The sequence below is a fragment of the Rosa rugosa genome, chromosome 5 (assembly GCF_958449725.1).
Source record: "Rosa rugosa chromosome 5, drRosRugo1.1, whole genome shotgun sequence".
Lineage (NCBI taxonomy): Eukaryota > Viridiplantae > Streptophyta > Magnoliopsida > Rosales > Rosaceae > Rosa > Rosa rugosa.
This window is the reverse complement of record NC_084824.1, coordinates 15,043,902-15,064,329: the sequence shown is the minus strand read 5'-3', so window position 1 is coordinate 15,064,329 and position 20,428 is coordinate 15,043,902. Positions and strand designations below refer to the sequence as shown.

The 20,428-nt window shown below is 39.7% G+C and overlaps 4 protein-coding genes and 1 non-coding gene across 5 annotated transcripts; 3 read left to right on the top strand and 2 right to left on the bottom strand.

Moving 5' to 3' along the window:
* The first annotated feature begins 6,216 nt into the window (after positions 1-6,216).
* On the top strand, positions 6,217-7,471 carry LOC133708525 (TPD1 protein homolog 1-like). Its single transcript, XM_062133989.1, has 3 exons — positions 6,217-6,808; positions 6,912-7,025; positions 7,143-7,471. The coding sequence occupies exons 1-3, from the start codon at positions 6,727-6,729 to the stop codon at positions 7,448-7,450; spliced, it is 504 nt and encodes a 167-aa protein (XP_061989973.1). The 5' UTR covers positions 6,217-6,726; the 3' UTR covers positions 7,451-7,471.
* A 314-nt stretch (positions 7,472-7,785) lies between these two features.
* LOC133708898 (receptor-like protein kinase ANXUR1) lies at positions 7,786-11,181 on the bottom strand. Its single transcript, XM_062134466.1, has one exon. The coding sequence runs from the start codon at positions 10,793-10,795 to the stop codon at positions 8,210-8,212; it is 2,586 nt and encodes an 861-aa protein (XP_061990450.1). The 5' UTR covers positions 10,796-11,181; the 3' UTR covers positions 7,786-8,209.
* A 1,444-nt stretch (positions 11,182-12,625) lies between these two features.
* Positions 12,626-12,791, top strand: LOC133713261 (U1 spliceosomal RNA). The gene has a single exon (XR_009847927.1). It is a non-coding gene; the product is annotated as a U1 spliceosomal RNA (small nuclear RNA).
* Positions 12,792-12,974: 183 nt separating this feature from the next.
* LOC133708900 (major strawberry allergen Fra a 1.07) lies at positions 12,975-13,754 on the bottom strand. Its single transcript, XM_062134468.1, has one exon. It carries the CDS (start codon positions 13,662-13,664, stop codon positions 13,182-13,184), a length of 483 nt encoding a protein of 160 aa, XP_061990452.1. The 5' UTR covers positions 13,665-13,754; the 3' UTR covers positions 12,975-13,181.
* Positions 13,755-14,235: 481 nt separating this feature from the next.
* LOC133708899 (major strawberry allergen Fra a 1.06-like) lies at positions 14,236-15,877 on the top strand. Its single transcript, XM_062134467.1, has 2 exons — positions 14,236-14,850; positions 15,624-15,877. The coding sequence occupies exon 1, from the start codon at positions 14,365-14,367 to the stop codon at positions 14,845-14,847; it is 483 nt and encodes a 160-aa protein (XP_061990451.1). The 5' UTR covers positions 14,236-14,364; the 3' UTR covers positions 14,848-14,850; positions 15,624-15,877.
* The last annotated feature ends 4,551 nt before the right edge of the window (positions 15,878-20,428 follow it).

Below are 20,428 nucleotides of genomic sequence, written 5' to 3'. Positions count from 1 at the left end.
AACCTTGCCTCCTTCCCCTTCTTTCATCAACTTCGAACCAGGAATGATTGGATTTTTCACAGGATTGCTTTTCTCCATCCCAAACCTTTCAAGAACTTCCCGAGCATACTTCTTTTGACATATGTGAATACCCTTTAAACTTTGTTGAACCTCAACTCCTAGGAAATACTTCATTTCTCCTAGGTTTGTCATTTCAAACTCAACCTTCATGGAACTCTTAAACTTCTGAATCATGCAAACATCATTTCCAGTGAAAATCAAATCATCTACATAAAGACTTACAATCAGAATTCTTCCTCCATCTTCTGCCTTGATAAACAAGGTATGTTCATGACTACACCTCTCGAATCCTTCCTTTGCAAAGTACCCTTCAATTCTGTTGTACCAAGCCCTAGGTGCCTGCTTTAACCCGTACAAAGCTTTCTTGAGTTTGTAGACTTTGTGCTCTGAGTTTGTAGACTTTGTGCTCTTCTCCTTCCTTCTCATATCCCTGTGGCTGTTCTATATACACTGCTTCACTCAATTCACCGTGCAAGAATGCACTTTTAACATCCAACTGAAACACAATCCATCCCTTTTGAGCTGCCAAAGCCAACACCATTCGTATGGTGTCCCACCTAGCCACAGGAGCAAACACTTCATTGTAGTCTATCCCATGCTTTTGAGCATAGCCCTTTGCAACTAACCGGGCCTTGCATTTATCAATCTTCCCATTCTCATTCAACTTAGTCTTATACACCCACTTTACTCCTATCTTCTTAGTCCCTACTAGTAGATTTACCAGCTCCCAAGTCTCATTCCTCACTATTGCTTCAATCTCTAAATCCATGGCACTTCTCCACTTCTCACTCCTTGCGGACTCCTCATAGCATGTTGGATCTTCATAGGAGATGAACATGGCCAAGTTTTGCCCCTCTTCTCCTTCAGATAGGCCTTCCCCACTCACGTAATCCTGCATCCACACCGGTATTCTTCTATTCCTTCCTTCAGGCGAACTTGGTACACTTTCTGCAGAAGAGTCACTTGAACCAGGCATTTCGGGCACTTCACTTTTTTGACCTCCTTCTGTGTCATCTTCACTATCACTTAAATCACTTAACTCCTCATCGCTGTCACCCCACGCAAGTGTATCAAGTCTGACTTCTTCTTCACTCTTCCCCCAGTTCCAACTTTCATTTTCATCAAACAACACATCTCTGCTAATCACCACCTTCTTAGTTACAGGATTAAAAAGTTTGTAGGCCTTAGACTCCTCACTCATGCCAAGCAGCACACACTTATAGCTCTTGTCATCCAACTTTAATCTTTTGGCATCCGACACATGCACATGACCTATGCAACCAAACACTCTGAAATACTCCACGTCTGGCTTAACTCCACTCCATCTTTCTTCAGGAGTTTTATCCTTCACTGCCAAGGTAGGGCTACGATTAAGTACATGGACAGTCCATCTAGCTGCTTCTGGCCAGAAAGACTTTGGCATTTGCTTCTCTGATAGCAAACATCGAACCATATTCATGATGGTACGATTTTTGCGTTCTGCAACCCCATTTTGTTGGGGCGTGTAAGCTGTGGTGAGCTGCCGTCTTATGCCATTAGTTTCACAGAAAACATTGAACTCCTTTGACGTGAATTCTCCTCCTCTATTTGTTCTCAAGCCACATATAGACATTCCTATCTCCTTTTCCACAAGATTTTTGTAATTTTTGAATGTTGTAAACGCTTCACATTTTTCAGCTAGGAAATATACCCAAATCTTCCTACTAAAATCATCAATGAAGCTCAAGAGGTACCTTTTGTTACTATTTGAAGCAGGGGTTATAGGGCCACAGATGTCAGCATGTATCAACTGAAGCTGTTTTGATGCTCTCAATTGGCTTTTCTTTGACATAGCTTCTCGGTGCTGCTTCCCCACCATACAACTTGTACATAGCTTGCTTGTGACTTTGAGTTGAGGCAGTCCCTTCACCAATTTCTTGTTCTCCAAGGTTCTGAGGTTCTTGTGGCTCAAGTGCCCAAATCTTCGACGCCACAGATCAGTGGTATCTTCAGAAGCTGCTTTGAAGCATGCTGAAGGCTGCGACATCACATTTGCTAGCAAAACAAACATCCGGTTTGCAGACATTTGTGTTTGCATAATAAGCCCTCTTCTAGGATGATAAATTCTACAGACTCCATTTTGTATCAAGATGGCTAGCCCTTCTCTTGTAGCTGACCAATACTTAGCAAATTATTTTGCAATTCAGGAATGTAGAAAACATCAGTTACTACCTGTGTTACTCCTCCCACTTCCAGTTTGATGTTTCCTCTTCCCATCACAGGCATCCTTGTGTTGTTCCCTAGCTTCACGGAGTGCCTGAACTGCTCATCCAAATCGACTAACCACTGCTTGTTGCCTGACATATGATTTGAGCATCCAGAGTCAAGAAACCAAACGCCTTCCCTGTTTGACTTGTTGAGCTCTACATAAGACATCAAGAGCAACTCATCTTCTTCATCCAACTCAGCATAATTGGCTTTCCTTTCCCAGCTAGGGCATTCGTATTGAAAATGCCCTAACTTGTGACATCGGTAACATTCAATCAAAGCCTTATTCAAACTCTGTATGCCTCTACCTCGACCCCTTCCTCTGAATGTTCCTCTTCCTCTTTCCCTTGCTCCAAACCTGTCCTCGGAGGTGATCTTTAATGCTTGTTCTTCTCTCTGATGGCCATTCATTCTCTGCTCATGCACCAAGAGACTGCTTTGAAGCTCATCTATTGTCAGTCTGTCTAGATCATTTGATTCCCAACTGAGCATACTACATAATCAAATCTGCTCGTCAAGGACCTCAGGATCTTCTCTATAATCACCACTTGCTCCATCTTTTTCCCATGAGCTTTCATTTTGTTCGCAATTGTAAGTGTTCGAGCAAAGTACTCATCCACTTGTTCACCTTCTTTCATTTGAAGCACCTCGAACTCCTTTCTTAAAGCCTGCAGCTGTGCTCTTTTGATCCTTGTAGACCCTTGATACTTCAGCTTCATGGAGTCCCAGATGCCTTTAGTTGTATCTTTGTTAAGTATCGTTTCCATAATGGTCCGGTCAATCGCCTGGAACAAATAGTTCTTGACTTTGAGGTCCTTCACTCGTTGATCCTCCATTGTTTTCCGCTGAGCTTCAGTTGGTTACACACCTTCTTCTAGCACTGTGATACCTTGTTCCACCAAGCTCCAGTAAACCTTCGATCGAAGGAGATTTTCCATCAGCATCGACCAATGGTCATAGTGACCATCAAATCTGGGAATGGCTAGCTGAACAAAGTTCCCTTCTGCAGCCATATCTCTCACTCCTCTTCTTTCTCTCTTGGACTCTCTTTTCTCTCGCCCTCTTCTCTCTCTCTTTCTTCCCAATCAGGCCCCGTTAAGGAGCTCTGATACCACTTTGTTAGAACTTAGAATTAGCAGTATACTAAAACACTTCTAACTGGATTGAATGCAACTCCAATACTTTATTCAACATAACTCCGGCTATTATATAGCCTCAAACCCTAACAACCAAGACTAAAGACAAGCTCACGTATTGGCTACATGCAGCCACGTGTTTTAACAGAAACAGACTAATTTAAAGCATGCTAACCCTAAACCATGAATTCAAAGCATAACCTGATCCTAAAGACCAGGTCTAACCCTAACAGAAACAAATGCACGCTCCTCTTAAACAGGAGTTATTAAACAAACAAGGAAACCCTAATGGTAACCCTCACAACCATCTATTCAAACTTCAACGGCTCCAACAAGGTAACCTAACTTTCGCCAGCCGCATTGCATGCATACGTACCTTGGGTGGTACGTTAATCTTCCACAATCTGTCAATCTCTTCCATACCTTGCATGCACAGTGTAATCTTCCATTCATTTTGTAGAATGAATTCATTCGATGCCGATCCCAACCCAGACGCTTTAGTCCCCAAATTCTTCGTGATTGTTGCAAAATGATACCCAAGTTTATGATGTGGAAATTTGTTACACATGCGACCACATCAAGGAGATTTTTGAAAAAGTGAAATTCCCAATAGGCAAAAAATCACAAATAGTCACTGTTTAACAGTTTCTAACGGTAAAGTTAACTATAGTGAGTTAAGTGAAATACGGATATAAAAATTAGTGAGTTAAGTGATATTGTTGAAAATATAGTGAGTAAAGTGTCGAACAAGTCATAACTCTATGACCATTTGTGATATTTTCCCTTCCGAAAAATGCATCAGCAGTCATCGATGTAGCATAACTCTATGACCATTTGTGATATTTTCCCTTCCGAAAAATGCATCAGCAGTCATCGATGTAGAAGTTAGTTCCCCTGCATCCTAGACCCAAAAGTGGATGTAAGTCACATATGTTGTAGTCGATTTTGTTACCTAGGTTAATGTGGAGGCATTGTATTTCATGACTGGTGCCAGCAATAGCTAGCAGAAGTGAAAATGGAAAGCAAGATTTTGAAAGGATAGAAAAGCTAGCTGTTCCTACAAGTTCTTGTTTTAGGTTAGTGCTTCTTCTGGCCATTGGAATATTGTGTACCTACTGATTCAGACAGAGGTCCTCTCAAGACAGGAAGAGAAAGATCCAGAATGCTCAAAGAAAACAAAAGAGAATGAAATATTTATTAAGAATTGCAATGGGGTAAAAACAAAAATGAAAGATTTTGTAATGGGTGTGGAATGAAAAGAAAAGGATCTCCTTTTTGACCAATTACAAATGGTTCCATTAAGTGGAGACATGAGCAGGATATGAGGGGGCATACATGCAGAAACAGGCTTTGATATGATGTAACACACACGCCCCAAAAGGGGCAAGAGTTACGTACTGAAATTCACCTTCTCACACTGTTATTTTCACTTCAATGTCGAAACACACACACGGAAACAGTGTGTGATAATGGTATGAGAATTTGTAATAATATATATTGTTCTTTGTCTCTTTGGAGGAAGAAGAGGATTCCCCTATTCTTAATAAGGTTTGACGATGGATTGCCCTACAATACCTGATTGAGGCTCCTCCTCAATTTGATGAAGGGAAAACAAGAACATAAACTGATATTGTCTTTTGATTTTATAGGGGCATTTGGTGGACCAATTAATAGTTAAGTGAAAACATAAAGGATACCATTATTTTCCATGGTCGACTTTTCTGTTGAATGCTTCTATCATAGAATAAGGGGACAATATATGGGTTGAATTTATCTACTTTCATATTGGAATCAGACTCTTCTGAAGTTATTTGTACTCTTAAGAATGTTCATTCTTCTTCTATGGATTGGATGATAGCTCCGCTGGTCTGGAGAATTCATTCTTTAACTTCATCTTTTTCCAATGTTAGCTGGATTTGGTCCAGCCGTCAAGCCAATCAGGTGGCAGATTTCATTGCGGCCTTGGCTTCCAGGAGGCCGGATGTTTCCTAGTGATTGGGTTACCAATCCTCCTTCCTCCTTTATTAGTTTGTTGTTGTTTGATCCTTCCCACATTTCTCCCCAGGATGTTGTTCCTTTTGGGTTTGATGTTGGTTAAGTTTCTCTGTATTTTTTTTTTTTTAATAAAGATAAACTTCATTGAACTAGCGATGAATATCGCTCAAAAAGACATCCCTAATAAATTCGAGAGCATACAGATACTAAGAATGAGAGGTATTTGAAACTAAAGCCGAGCAAGATAATGAGCTACACTATTTGCTAGCCGGTTAACATGAGACAAAAAGTAGTGGGGATGTTGTTGTAGTACTGATATAGCCGGGCTAGTAGGCCTCGCTGTTTTAACGTAAGTTTGTTTTCTTTCAAAAAAAAAAGAAGCAGGGTTGGATTAAAATTCATTTTCCTTTGAAGTGGCCCTTGTGCCTGCTATTTATAGTTTTATACCTGGGGTTAATAGTAATTACTAGACTATTTTTGTCACTATTTGAGTAGTATTTGTCTGTTTTTTTTTTTTCACAAAAATTTTCATAATCTCTTTACTAAAAGACACTGATCTGACTCAAAAACAACTGACTGCCGTCACTTGAGTGTGGCATATCTGTCAAGAGTTTATTTTTCTTTTTGCTCCCTCTCTGTTTATAAATTTCTTCTTCTTTTTCTTTGGTATTGCTACATTCCTGGAATAGTACTGCTACAATCACTAAACATGTATATCAAATTCTGCTCTGCAAGGTCCGGCAGCGTTTGGAATAGTATAATCAGGGCCTGGTCTGAAGTTATTTAATTCATTTTTCCAAGACTATATAATATACACGCATCATTTAGTAAGCAAATCTAGGGTTCTAATATTTTCCTTTTCTTCTTATAAATCTGTATGTGTCTGGTTTCAATTGGTTTGTATGGGAAATTAGGGAAGGGAAGTTGAGGCAATATAATACTTGGGAAATAGCAATTTCTTGTTCTGCATATTATAAATTGCTGCTACCATCCTTGTCTTTGCAGAATAGAAAAGTGACTCATTCACTCTCCCTTAGTCCTTAGCCTGCAGACTTCATTGGAGTGTACTTAATTGTTCAAACCCTTCTTGAATACATATATCCAGTAGACAATAGGGTCAGCAATCCAACAAAATCTTCTCTGCATAACCTATCCTCCCATTTCTTACTGCATTGACCTCCACTGCATAATTGTGGATTGAATTCTATCCAACACTACCAAAACAAAATAGGAGATCTAGCCACAGAACTCTTTGCAGTTTGACCTTGTAACTAAAGAGGCCATCATCATGAGTTCTTATCATGTGTTCTTCCTCATCTATTTGATCATCATGCTTATCATTCTGTTCTGCAATCTTGGAGCACATTCTGGTACCTCCTAATTAACCTCTTGTGTGTAAATGCTCATGAATACAGAGTTTCTAGTACATACACACATTATATATAATAACACGAGTATTTTTCCTTTATACAGGTCCTTCAAACAAGTTTTTGTCTTCATTTCATGGAGCTTCTAGCAACCACTCAGCAACTATGGAATGTTCAGAAAAGGGTAACTCATCAACTCACAGAAAGCTTTTGTTTCATGGTGAAGATCCCATCCTTTTCATTTTTCTATAACACATACCCATGATCTGATTAGTACTTATCCTCACAAATTTGTTAACTTTCCTCTTGTTTAGAACAAACTAATTTTTGTGAACAGGGAGCTGTGCAAATAGAGACATAAGCATCTCACAAAGCATAGACACCACGTCTGGGATTCCAAGATACATAGTACAGATTGTGAACATCTGTGTTAATTCTGGGTCATGTGCTGCTTCAAATATTCATCTCCACTGTGGTTGGTTTGCCTCAGCAAGAGTCATAAACCCAACCATCTTCAAGAGGCTCTCATTTGATGATTGCTTGGTCAATGGAGGCAAGCCTTTGAAGACCAGTCAGAGCATCAGTTTCACTTACTTTAACTCCTTTATGTACCCCCTTTCTTTCAAATCTGCCAAGTTTTGCTAATTCAAAAGCCAAACTTCTGATTAATGGTCCAGAAAAATAGAAAATTATCATTGGCATGTATTTCTCAGTCTTTGCAAAGTTTAGCTTAGTATATATGTAGCCCACTTACATTGCTGTGGCTTGTCTGTTGATGATAAAATCTCTTCCCCAAAAATTTTATAAATTTGTTTCTTAGTCATAAGCTCTTTTTATCTAGTCTGTATGGACTATGGAGAGAGAGAGAGAGAGAGAGAGAGAGAGAGAGGCTGATATGGGGCACAAGGTGACAAATGTTTTGCAAACAAAAGCTGCAATATGCTGCATCATGGTTTTAACTTTTAAGCAAAAACATGAAAAACTAAAAAGAAGAAAATGCTATAGTGCAGTAAACATCCATACAGACGTAGATCAGCTCTCTGTAGTGATACAATATCTATGCAATGGTAGACTGGTCTATCACTAATTTACTCTGGTCTACATCCACCATTACATATATATAATTAATCTAGCTTAATGTATAGATGCGTTAATGTACTGGCTGAAAGCCGAACAAAAGAACAGGAAAACGAATAAAAAAGCAACGCAAGTTAATTTTTCAAGCTCTAGATATTTACCAGGTGGAAAGATGGGGTCAATCCACAAAGCATGTGTATCCCCCAAAGCTTCTCTGATAGTTTCAGTTGTCTGTATGCACAATCTACAAGACAAAACTCCTAAGCATACAAAAAGAGTAACAAAACTCGGGCATAACAATAGTCAAATGATTCATTGTCCTGCTCATCATCTTCCTTGTTGATTCACAAACTGTGAAAAAACAACAGTACTATTGGTCAACTCATCAACAGGCACACTTGCAGTAGTGCTCTCTTCTTCAATGACCAGAGTGGCATTGTGCATAGCATAAGCATCATTTGCTCTAACTTCAGCTACAACTCTTTCCCCGTCTGGATGTTCAAGCAATTGAAGAGCAAACTCAAGGTTCCAAAGGACATCACCCATTGAAGGACGATATAGTCCATGATCGGATAAACACTTCTCAGCTGTCTCTGCGAATTTTTTAAGACATTCGGGATTTATTGATGTCCCCTTAAGATGTGGATCGATGATTTCGTGAAGAGTTCCCCGTTTTTGACAGTGCATAGCCCAATCTGCAAGACTAACTTGCTCCTTAGGCAATGTAGCATCGAGTGCTGGCCTTCCACACAAAACTTCAAATAGAACTACCCCGAATGAGTAAACATCTGATTTTTCAGTTAATTGTTGCCTGCGGAAGTATTCAGGGTCCAAGTACCCGAAGCTACCCTTCACCATTGTACTAACATGGGTTTGGTGAAGATTAGGCCCCGTTTTGGATAGCCCGAAATCGGAGACTTTAGCTACCCAATTCTCATCCAAGAGAATGTTTGTTGTTTTCACATCTCTATGGATGATAGTGTACCTTGCACCTGTATGAAGATAATGCAGTCCCCTCGCAGCTCCTATACAAATTTCCAACCTTTGCTTCCATGACAATGGAAGCTTGTTGCACTTGTAGAGGTGCTCCCTAAGAGTCCCATTAGCCATGTAATCATAAACCAAAATCATCTCGCCTTCTTCTTCACAAAAACCAATCAAGGAGACCAAATGCCTGTGCCTAAGCCTCGAAAGCATCTCGATTTCAGTTTGGAACTCATTAACTCCTTGTTCGGAAGATGGATTGGATCTCTTTATAGCCACTTCAGTCGACGCTCCATCAATCAACCCTTTGTAAACCTTCCCAAACCCTCCAACCCCAATAACTTGAGACTCATCAAAGTTCTTGGTACCATGTTTGATCTCGGATAATGAGAAATGCCTACATAGACCAGCAGCCAAACTCGAAACATGGCTAGTACTACCGGTATTAGTACCACTCTTTCGAGAAGTCAATGTGGTAGACGTACCATAGAGCGGCAACCAAGCCCCAACCCCGGACTCATGTGATCTCTTCTTCCTTTGGTACACAACAAAGCCAACCGCGGCAGCTACAACAACACCAGCAGCCCCACCAGTGAGTCCACCAATTACCAAACCCTTATTCTTTGATCCCGCTGCCGGTGGGGAGGGATTATTTGCCGCAGCCGCGGCCGCCTCAGCATCTTGAAGCATCTGAGACGGCACAGGGTTGGGGCCTGCCAAGTTGCCACTAGTATCATTGATCTTAAAGACCTCCAATCCATTAAGTATTGCATCATAGAACTCAGGCTTCATTGACACAGATGGGTGCAATGCCACCCACAGTTCGTCATCACCAGCTTTATCTTTCACAAAAGCTGCGTAATCTTTATAAAGAGGAACCCCAATCTTCCCTGTCCATCCGATCACATCTGCAGCCGGCTGCGCCGTTTGGTTGTTCACATATATATCAAACACTCTCTGATTGACCTTGGTGACCTGAAGCTCACAGAAATGTAACCTCACAACATAAGTGAAATTAGCATCCACCTGAAAAACCCATGTGAGATTGTAATTCGAATTGACCTCCGGGTCAGGTCCCATTGATCTAGCAGTACTGTAAACATCAACAGGTGCAATAGATTCTGACACATTATTAGAGTATCTAATCGAGACATTCTTCTGAGCCTCAGATGTGACCCCAAATGCTGCACCAAACAAGTAAGGCGAATCATCATACCATGTCCGGTTAAGCCCGGCGGAGTCGTTGGCTGGCCCAACATACTGCCCACCCACATTGAGCCGAAACATGGTCTGGAGAGTCGAGCTTTGTACATCGACCGTTTGTTCATCGAATCCGACCAAATTGGCTGGATGGAATATATCCGGCATAGGTATCACCTCAATCCCGTTCACAAAAGCAAATGATTTCTTATGTGACGAAGAGGGGGTGAACGTGATGTTGAGATTCCCGGACTCGACAGGAATGAGTGAGAATTCTTTGACAATGTAGGCCTGCGTGAGAGCTTCGGCTGTGATGGAGGCGCTGAAATTGTTGAGGAGAGTAAACCCATTTGCGGTCACATCAAAATACGAGTCGGATTTGTCAAGGCTGTTATAGGAAGAAGGGTAGAAATGGAGTCTGAGCCAAAGACGTTGCTTTGGTGAAACAGAGAATTTGTATGAGGATGGAGAGGTGAAGATTCTTGCAGACATGTATGGGATTTCGGAAGGAAGAGAAGGGTCTTGGTATTGGGCCCTCGCCGTCGTGGAATTCCCGGAAATAAACTGGGAATCCGATGACCATTTCCGGCCATCGGAATCGGTGCCACCGTTTGAAGAGCCACAATAAAGTATGTAAGGATTGGAAGACTTTGAGTCTGCGCTAAGAACTTGAATGGTGCATAGAGATAACAAGATCAGAGAAAATAAGATCTGGGTGTTGGAGATCATAGCTGAAATCAGAAACCCTTTTGGGATAGAATTGAAAAACAGAGAGATATGGAACAGAGTACAGGAAAACAAGAGAAACAAGAACAATGAGAGAATGTGTTTTCCTGTACTAGATGGAGTTTAATCACAATGGCTCTGTGTATCAAATCAAAGTACGTACTTTAGTTTCATGGAAGTAAAAGATTACAGATTTACCTGGAAAATTAATGTAGGAAGTGATTCAAGATTACAAACCAAATGGTGGTTTGGCTTTCATTTTCTGTGTAATTTTTTTCTTTCTTTCTGCATGTTTTGGTTCTTTTTGTCTGCGTTTTTGGTACGACATGGATGGAACGTTGGGATAGGAGGTAGTTACTAGATCGAGTAATTGAGAGAGAAACGCCACAATGCGCTTTTGGAAATCGGAATTTGAGTGCCTTGGCGTTTCTTTAGGTTTCATTTAAGGGAGTGGTGCTACATTCACCTAACCTTTCCAAATTATCATAACATTTCATCTTCTTCTTCTCCTAAATTAATTTTTTTCTTTTTTCTTTTTAAGAGGTCGGGTAGACGTTAATTTTGTAGTAATAATAAGAGTTAAATTATGCATGCTAGACCACACTAGGTTTGAAAGAGAGACTATATTATTTGAGAAACTTCACCGCCTAACACTCATCGTCTTATCCTTAATTTTTAAGGGTAGGTAGACGTAAATTTTGATTTAATAATGTGAGTTAGATAATATTAGATAGACCACCTTGAAAGCTTGACAAAAGAAGAATTTGAGCAACTTCACCATCTAACATTCATTTTTTTTTTTTCGTTCTTATCTTTTCTATTAATAATAAGAGTTAAATTACACAACATATCGTGAAAGTTCGACGGAAAAAAAGCATTACTTGAGCAACTTGAACTAGCCAGAGAAAAGTGCAACAGATGATGTTGCAACTATTTTTGCATTACACAATATTCATTTTAAGTTCGTATTTTGCTTAGCAGCATAGTTGATTGCTTTGCCGTGCGGCCCATGCCTATTGAAAATCCCGGTTAGAGAGCAATCCCTGTCCTACTAGGACTCTTTCTGTTCAAACTAAGCTATGGAATGGGAGTACCAAAACCCCCATATGCAACGATAAAGAGGACCAGTGGATCTAACCAAGCACTTCCACATTTGATGTTCTATTTGTGGTTGTGATGAGGTTGTGGAGAAGTACAAACCACAGAGTCAGCAAAAGCACATGAAAAAAAAATTAAAATTAAAACAATAAATAAATAAAATACAATAAAAGCATTCACAGTCCCACATCGCCAACTTGAAAGCAGTAGGAGAGTGCAATTGGGTATAAAAGAGGCGGTTTAAGATAAAATAAATAAATATGTGCCGGATGAATAAGGTAGTAATGGGTTCGGTTATTGTTATGTATCATATGCCAAGTCTTGTTATAATTTTGGTACAAAAAAATTTACTCAATGGAGAAACGTTTAAGATTTCCAACCAGTCTTGGAAACCAGTCTTGGAAATGGAATCACCCTTTAAATGTTTTGGCTCATGAGTTGATCATCATGGATTCAGTCAAGCTGTAAATCGGAGGCATATCAAACACACATGGAGAAGAGCCAGTAGTAACTAGTATTGATATATGGGTCTACAATCCATTCTTAATTTAGTAGCAGTAGCACATATGGGGTGAACTTGTTGTGTAAAACTCATGGTCTTAGTTTTATTACAGATGGATCGGGACTTAGAGATTGAGATTTTTTTTTTCATATTTCAGAGATGTGGCAATGAGGAGTGATCTAAAGTTTCAGAGGCGTTCCACATTTAGTACAAGAAAAAAGAGACAAAGACTCATATTTAACTGGGCGGGTCATCAATGGGCGATCAAGAAGACTCATGGCCTAGCTAGGCTAGTGACCTCCATTGCACTTTGAGAGGTACTGCTCAAGGTCTCCCCAAGAGGGAGAGCCTGTATGTCATAATTTGTTATAGGGGGTTTTGCGTACGCGCAGCCTCGCGCGTAAAGGTGAAATAAACTTTGAAGTCATGACATAATCCCAAGATTAGAGCTTTTATTCTCTTTTCTATTTTTCAATGGTTATATAAATAATTAGCTCGGAAAATGAATTATACATTGAGACTTGTATATTATACGGATGTAATTTAAGATCAGTATATTCAAAAATAATCACTCACCATAAGTTTGTATAAAGAGTATCAACAATTTATTCTTTATTTGGGTAAATGAAATCCAATATGATCATTAAAATTCGCCATAAACCGAAATGCAAACCAAAACTCTTGGTTGAAAAGAAAAGGAAAAAAAAATATCAAAGCCACACCAATGACAAAAGGAGCGGGACACGAAGACTATAATGCAGTAGCACTATCATAGTATCATGGTTCGATTTAGTTGTAAGCATCAGGGTTGCCCAAAAGGTAGTTTTCAATGATCTTGAACAAACCAGCAGCTCTTTCTTTTCCAGCCTTGACATGCTCTTCCTTGATCTCAACCTCACCTTTGCAATGGTAGTTGCTGGTGCTCTTGATGATGGAACCTCCACTTGGAGATGCCACCAATTTAATCTCGTAAGAGATTTTCTCAACTTTGTCTCCTATAGCATCCCCCTCAATAATGCTATAGTTGTAAACAAAGTTGTCTTTGTCAAGTCCATCAATCTGATGCTTCACATAGCTGTATTCGCTTCCTTCACCGAGGTGGATCTTCTTGATGGTTCCAACACCTCCATCACCTTCAACGATTTCAGCACTCTTCACAGCCTGTGGGGCAATCTTGGGGATGAGGTTATCAGCATCAAGAACAAAGGCCTTGTAGAGTCTTGGTGGTGGGATGACAGAGGTGAACTCGGTTTCATAAGTAAACACACCCATGATAATGGTTTACAAGTTTAATATGAGAAGATTGAAATGTGGAGGAAGCTAAGAGAATATATTGATATTGGTGTGAGAAAATGTAACCCCTGGAGGTGGTATTTATAGGTTAAGGTGAAGTAGCTCACCCTGTATATCAAAGTTTGAGGGTTTTAGGCAAGGGAATTTTTCAAAGAACATGAAAATAGACTTGTCAATGCATTGTTTTTTAAGTCTGAGATGCCGCCTCAAATGGTTCTTAGATGTGAGACACAATTAGTCATTCTAACGTGGAAAATGGAGCATTCGTTTGATTGTAAAGTCTTGAACCAAAGAAATATAAAATGGGATAGCCAATGTTGACTGCCCGACATTACTTTGTGAAAACACTGAAGGAAGCTATTGAAAACTAGCGAGATTGAGATAATATCATCTAGAACACGACCCCATTCTCTCTCTTTAGTTTTGGTCGTCTAGTATTAGCACACCGACCAAACCCAATTGGGGCTAGGATGCTTTCTTTGACCATCCAAGAGAGTAGTACTAGCATCCACAGGGACACTCAACCAGCTCATATCTCAACTCGATCATGATCGAGTAATCGATCTATAAATACCACCCAGACCACTCTCTTCTTTCACAACTCAAAACCTCCTCCTAGTTCTCAAACACCTATCTCTTTTTACTCTCTTTTTTTTTTTATCCCTTCCATAAGCTGATCATGGGTGTCTTCACTTATGAAACTGAGTTCACCTCCGTCATCCCACCAGCTAGATTATTCAAGGCCTTTATCCTTGATGCCGACACTCTCATCCCAAAGATTGCTCCACAAGCAGTCAAGGGGGCTGAAATTGTAGAAGGAGATGGAGGCGTAGGAACCATCAAGAAGATCACCTTCGGTGAAGGCAGCCAGTTCGGCTCTGTAACTCACAAGATTGATGGGATTGACAAAGATAACTTTGTCTACAACTACAGTTTGATCGAAGGAGATGCCCTGTCCGACAAGATTGAGAAGATCTCTTACGAGACCAAATTGGTGGCTTCTTCCGATGGAGGATCCGTCATCAAGAGCACAAGCAACTACCACACCAAAGGTGATGTGGAGATCAAAGAAGAGCACATTAAGGCTGGCAAAGAGAAGGCATCCCACCTCTTCAAGCTAGTTGAAGAGTACCTCCTGGCCAATCCTAATGAGTACTGTTAAATTGTATGTTATCAGTTTGTTGTTCAGTTTTTCATGATCTTCCAGTTTCATATATTCCATCAACATCTTATTCCAATTGGAATATCATGGATTGATTGTTGTATTATTTTCAACTAAAATAATGAGAATCTCCTGTTAATCAATTAATTGTTGTTATCTTGCAAACACGTTATGTGCATTTAGTTTCTGTATTTCAATAATTAGTCTACAAGAAAATCAAAATGTCTTCCAAATCCTTAAGACTATATTGACTTGGGCTTATTTTCATTACTACGTACCAATGAATTAAAATTCAAAAGTCTTCTCCCTGCAAATTGGTTTTCATTAAACGGAAGGCCTGCTAACTGTGTGTCTAAGAAAATTGGTAATTGCGATGTGGGATTTAACAATCAGGAGAAGTAAAAGAACACACAATGTGAAGTACGTTTATTTCCGATTACAAAAAGAATTGAATGAAATTGATCATTTGTATTGTCTTATCGATCACAATGTTAAGCCTAACCTAGAAAGTTATTGTTATTCATGATTTTCTTGTTCCATTGTGTCATGTAGTATTTGATACTCTTTGTCTATACAACCTTTCTTTCTTTTACTTCAAATACTTGTTTGTTGTTACTAAGAAAATAAATCAATCATCTTTCATACAAAGCTTGAGATATTTGTGGAAATTAAAAAAAGTCGGACCTATATTTAAAGTCTTTTTTCTTCAAACAATTAGTAGCTAACCAATAACAAAGATGAGATATATTAATTAATTCTACATGTGTTGTGTGCAGGCTCAGCCTTAATTAGTACTGCCAGGCAGCCTTGGCGATAGCCCAGGACTGCAGATCAAATGGGGCACCAAGGAGTTGACTGACTTGTCTTTTTGTAGTTTTGAGTAATACCTAGCTTCCAGCCTTTTAGACAAATGACATATCTGCAGATCACTACTCTTTCTATTATGTAGTATTTTTTTTTTTTTTAAAGATCTTGACTTGTCTTTTTGTCTAGTTTTGAATAATATCTAGCTTTGGACAATGGATATATCTTTCCTATGAGTTTTTTTAGTGTGACATTCTTTCTTATGAGTTGTTCTAATTATTAATTCTTATTTTCATTATTTAGATGAATATCAACTTTTTTTTCTTTTGAGATGATCACTTCATGTATGCAGATCATAGATGGTCCTAGAGTCTGCCACACCCTAAGAGAACCCATTATTTTTCTCCCTCATTAAAAAGAACCAATTCATGAAGTTGAAACTAAATTTTCACAATAACATGATGAAATTAGATGCTAATACATTTTTAATTGAAAACACATTGAGAAGAAAAGATAATTAATTTTGAAACATGGATTTATATAGACCTTGTTGCACTCAATATACAAGACTTATATTCAAGCTTATCAATATAAAAGTAAGGGGCCTAGGGATAATTCTCGTCCAGGATCTTGAAAGAATCAGGACCGGCCCTGGTCGTGTGTTAGCAATAATATGCAATTAGTTGTTGTTAATATGCATATAATATGCAATAATATGCAAGTTCCTAAGTTAAAACTATACTATTTAGTGGGAACTGAGAAACTTATAAAGTTGTATTCATCTACGTTGACGAACTGGCAATGGATAATCCCAATACTCGCAATACTCACATATTGACAAAAACCAAATAAGAGACAAGAGAAAAGATAAAAGGTATAAACAAAGCAACAACATTAAAACATACTTACCTTAATGGGGTCAATGAGCGATCAAGAAAACTCAAGCTTACACTGGTGAACTCCATTGCACTTAAGTGGAGTGCTTGCTTAAGGTATCCAAGTCATAATATGTTGTATGTGTTCTCATTCAAAAAAATTCATGACATTTAATCGTTTTAGTTTGTTCAGAGTTCAAACACTCAAAAATTCAACTTCAAAATAACAGATTGACTGACAATTAATCAATAATGAGATGTTTGTTGAAGGATGTCGACATAATGTGTGCCTCCTCAAACTAGGGTTTAGAGTTGTAATAGGAAAGTGTTCTAGGTATTCAATTGTATTCGGATTCTATTCCCTTTTGTGTACCTTGTAACTCCCTATATAAAGGGCTCCTATTATCAATAATAAACACACAGTTACAATTCTCTACAACACGTTATCAGCACGAGCTTTAACCCTAGCGAAGAAAAAAATCCTAAACAAAAAAAAAAAAAAATTCTTTCTTCCCCGTCCTCACCTCACCGGCCTCAGTCCACGATCTCTGATCCTTTCAGATCGACACCGTGCCTGCGCAGCCCACCCAGCGTCCACCGCCTGCACCACCAATCGCAGCCCAAAAAAAAAAACATTATCTGCACAGTCTCCAGATCGGCTTTGCATCAGACCTGAGGCCAGAACCCAATCAACCTCTCCACACTGGCCTCCTCCCTGCCAGCCTCCAGCCCAACGCACTGCTACGCTCACCCTCGCCCCGCGCCTGCAACATCGCTGCTCCCTACCGGCCTCCAGTGCGCGCCATCGCAGACACAGCTCGCTGCCTCCAGCCCACCAGCCTCCAGCGCGAATCCCACAGCCGGCCAGACCGGCCTCGACGCACAGACCCGACCCAACCTCGCTGCAGACACCCATCTGCAATCCAGAAGGAAGGAGAAGAGAGAACCAGAAGGAAGAAAGAAGACGCGAAAAAGAAAAGAAGAAAAGAAAAAAAAGGAAGCAGGCCTGGGCCGCGAAAAAAAAAAAAAAGAACAAAAAAAAAAAAGAAGGGAGAAGGGCAGCCCACCAAATGCCAATTTCCGATCAGATTCCGGCAATCCTAATTTAGCTACACGCCTGCATCAACACGCGCGTGTATAAAGAATCGTAAAGCAAAGCTTCAAATTACCAAGTAAGCTTTTATGATCAAAGTTCCTGCTTTCATGTATTTTAAATTCTTTTATTTTCTGCAGAATATTGGAATATATGTTGCTAAATGGTTTTGAGTATTTAACAAAGCGGAATTGTGGGGATTCGCGCTTAACGAACTAAGAGTGTTCGTATGAACTAAGAGTGTTCATAATTAAATGAACTAAGAGCGTTCGTATGAACTAAGAGTGTTCATAATGCTTGGACTAAGAGCGTCCATAAAGCATCAAATTGTGACCATATTAAAAACATCATTGTTTGGTCTAATCCAAAAGAGATTCTTGAAAATCGATTTCTTGGTAGCATAGCTCGGAAATCTTATTATTGTTAGTTTTCATGGAAGTTTAGCTCCGAAACTAATTCGTTCTTGTTTCACCCCTTTTCAGGATGTCAAACTCGAACATACTCGATTTTGTTCCATTGGATTATGCAGGCAAAAGATACCTAACGTGGGCTCAGGATGTTGAGCTCCACCTTATTGCCCGTGACTTATTGCATACAATCCAAGAGTTTTGTCCTATAGAAACAGCTCCAGACCCTCAAACTGAGAAAGATATTTCCAGGGCACTTGCCTTCATGAACCGTCACATGGATAGTGACCTCCAGTTTGAGTTCATAAATGAGGATAGCGCTATAAAGCTTTGGCAAACGCTTCGCGAACGATATGGCAATGTTCGTGACTCCATCCTTCCGAATACAGAAGCAGAATGGAAAGATCTTCGCTTCTCTGAATTTGACACAGTCATGCAATTTTATTCGGAAGCCCTCCGCATCAGAGGAATGATGCACTTCTGTGGCAAGACGATCACAGAAGAACAATTGATTGAGAAAACCCTCAATACCTTCCCTGTCTATGCTATGAGATCCTGTGATTTATTTCGGACATATATAAATGCAAGACAGATCACAAGTTTTCAACAGCTTATTGAAGCTATGAACAGAGATATTGATAGGCCTCAAGATGGCCATCAAGAGCATCGTCCCATGGCTAGAGAAAGTCGTCATCGACGTCATGATCCATACGATCGAAATGCTCGAGAAGGTAATCGCCCAAGGTGACAATCACGCGACCGTAGGAGCCGTGATTTTGAGGGAAGAAGGGTTGGAAACCATGGAGCCAACGTTGGCCATGGTCATCACTTTCCAACGTCACTGGTCCTAAGAACCATGCAAATTGCACCAATGCGCCTCAATCAAGGGAGAATCCTCGTTATGGTGTCTATTTCTGATATGGAACGTCTGATCAATGGACCCGAATTTGCAATGTACCTAAGAAGGTAGCCGCGTCATGGTGATCAAGACATCGAGTTCAAAAAGACTTTAAATCTGGCGATGAAGACAAAATGCCGCAGATTTTTATTTCGAATAGTCTTTTATTTTCCAAGAAATATGTAATGGCAATATGCCTTAGTCAATAAATGACAATTGCATTAACTCTTTCTCATGTGGCGCATCCAATGAAGTATGATGTCTAGGAAAGTAATTGAGATGTGGTACTTAAGAGAGCCTCGCTCCACCAACATCTCTCTCTACTTCCCTGGTCATATTTGATTGGAGTTACCAAACAGATTGAGTGACTACGATTTGTCTAAGTTTGATTTTTATTATGGATTAGACTTTGGAAACTTTGATGTAATCATTGGCTATTAATAAAGTGTCGATTCTTTTACTTAATGTCTTGGACATACCTTAATTAATTTGAACTTTATTACATAAGAGCCAATGGTTTTCATGTGGAAACACATTATGAGAATGGACAGAGTTCCTTTGCATTACCTCTAATGATTACGGACATAAACGAGTATTAGAGAAACTTATGTGTCGCTCTAGTGGGTTGTATGCAACCACTATTCGAGTTATTGAATCCAACCATGTCATGAGAGACGACTTATGGGATTCTGACACATATAGGCTTTGGCATGACCATTTGGGACACCCAAGTCGTGACATGATGATCCGTGTATTAAAAGGCTTCACACGGACATCCATTTTCAGAACGAAGAAAAGTAAGAACCAAGAATTGGTTCGAGGAGCTACACATGCGCCTCATGGCGCCATGATTGTGCAAGACCAGCCACACATGGCCGGCGCCGCCTACCCCCTGCGGAAAATATATGGCATTGATGCCATAAACTCCTCTCTCTACTTCTTAAGTCCATTTTGACATTGTGGCTTAACCAAAACCTTCATTGGTTGATTATAAGGCCCATGTTTCGTTCTGTAAAGCCTGTTCTTTAGGATTGAGACCATCCTATGCAAAGGAGATTGAAAAAATAATTTCATTCTTTCAAAGAATCTAAGGGAATTCTGTAGATTGGATCAACCAACTTGCGGACCGTATAGATGTTTTATGGTGTTGGTTGATACGCAAACACGCTGGTCACGTGTTGTGCAATTATCCACTCGTAATGCTGCTTATACTACACTCCTAGCACATAACATATGGCTACGGGCTCACTACCCAGATAATCTCATTCAGTCAATTTGACTTGGTAATGCTAGAGAGTTTACATCGAAAATTTTCGATGACTATTGCATATCATTGGGTATTGATATCAAGTATCATATTCCAATGTACACACCCAATTGGTCTGGCAGAAAAGCCACCATTAAAAGACTAAGATGGTAGCCCAGACTTTGGTAATGCGCACCAATATTTCCGCTTGGGTTATGCAATATCGCATGCAGCTATGCTAATTCATCTACGACTCAT

Coding starts and splice junctions, on each gene's coding strand:
- LOC133708525 (XM_062133989.1), top strand. CDS start 6,727: ATGAGTTCTTATCATGTGTTCTTCCTCATCTATTTGATCATCATGCTT. Junction 6,809..6,911: donor CAATCTTGGAGCACATTCTG/GTACCTCCTAAT, acceptor TCCTTTATACAG/GTCCTTCAAACAAGTTTTTG. Junction 7,026..7,142: donor CAGAAAGCTTTTGTTTCATG/GTGAAGATCCCA, acceptor TTTTGTGAACAG/GGAGCTGTGCAAATAGAGAC.
- LOC133708898 (XM_062134466.1), bottom strand. CDS start 10,795: ATGATCTCCAACACCCAGATCTTATTTTCTCTGATCTTGTTATCTCTA.
- LOC133708900 (XM_062134468.1), bottom strand. CDS start 13,664: ATGGGTGTGTTTACTTATGAAACCGAGTTCACCTCTGTCATCCCACCA.
- LOC133708899 (XM_062134467.1), top strand. CDS start 14,365: ATGGGTGTCTTCACTTATGAAACTGAGTTCACCTCCGTCATCCCACCA.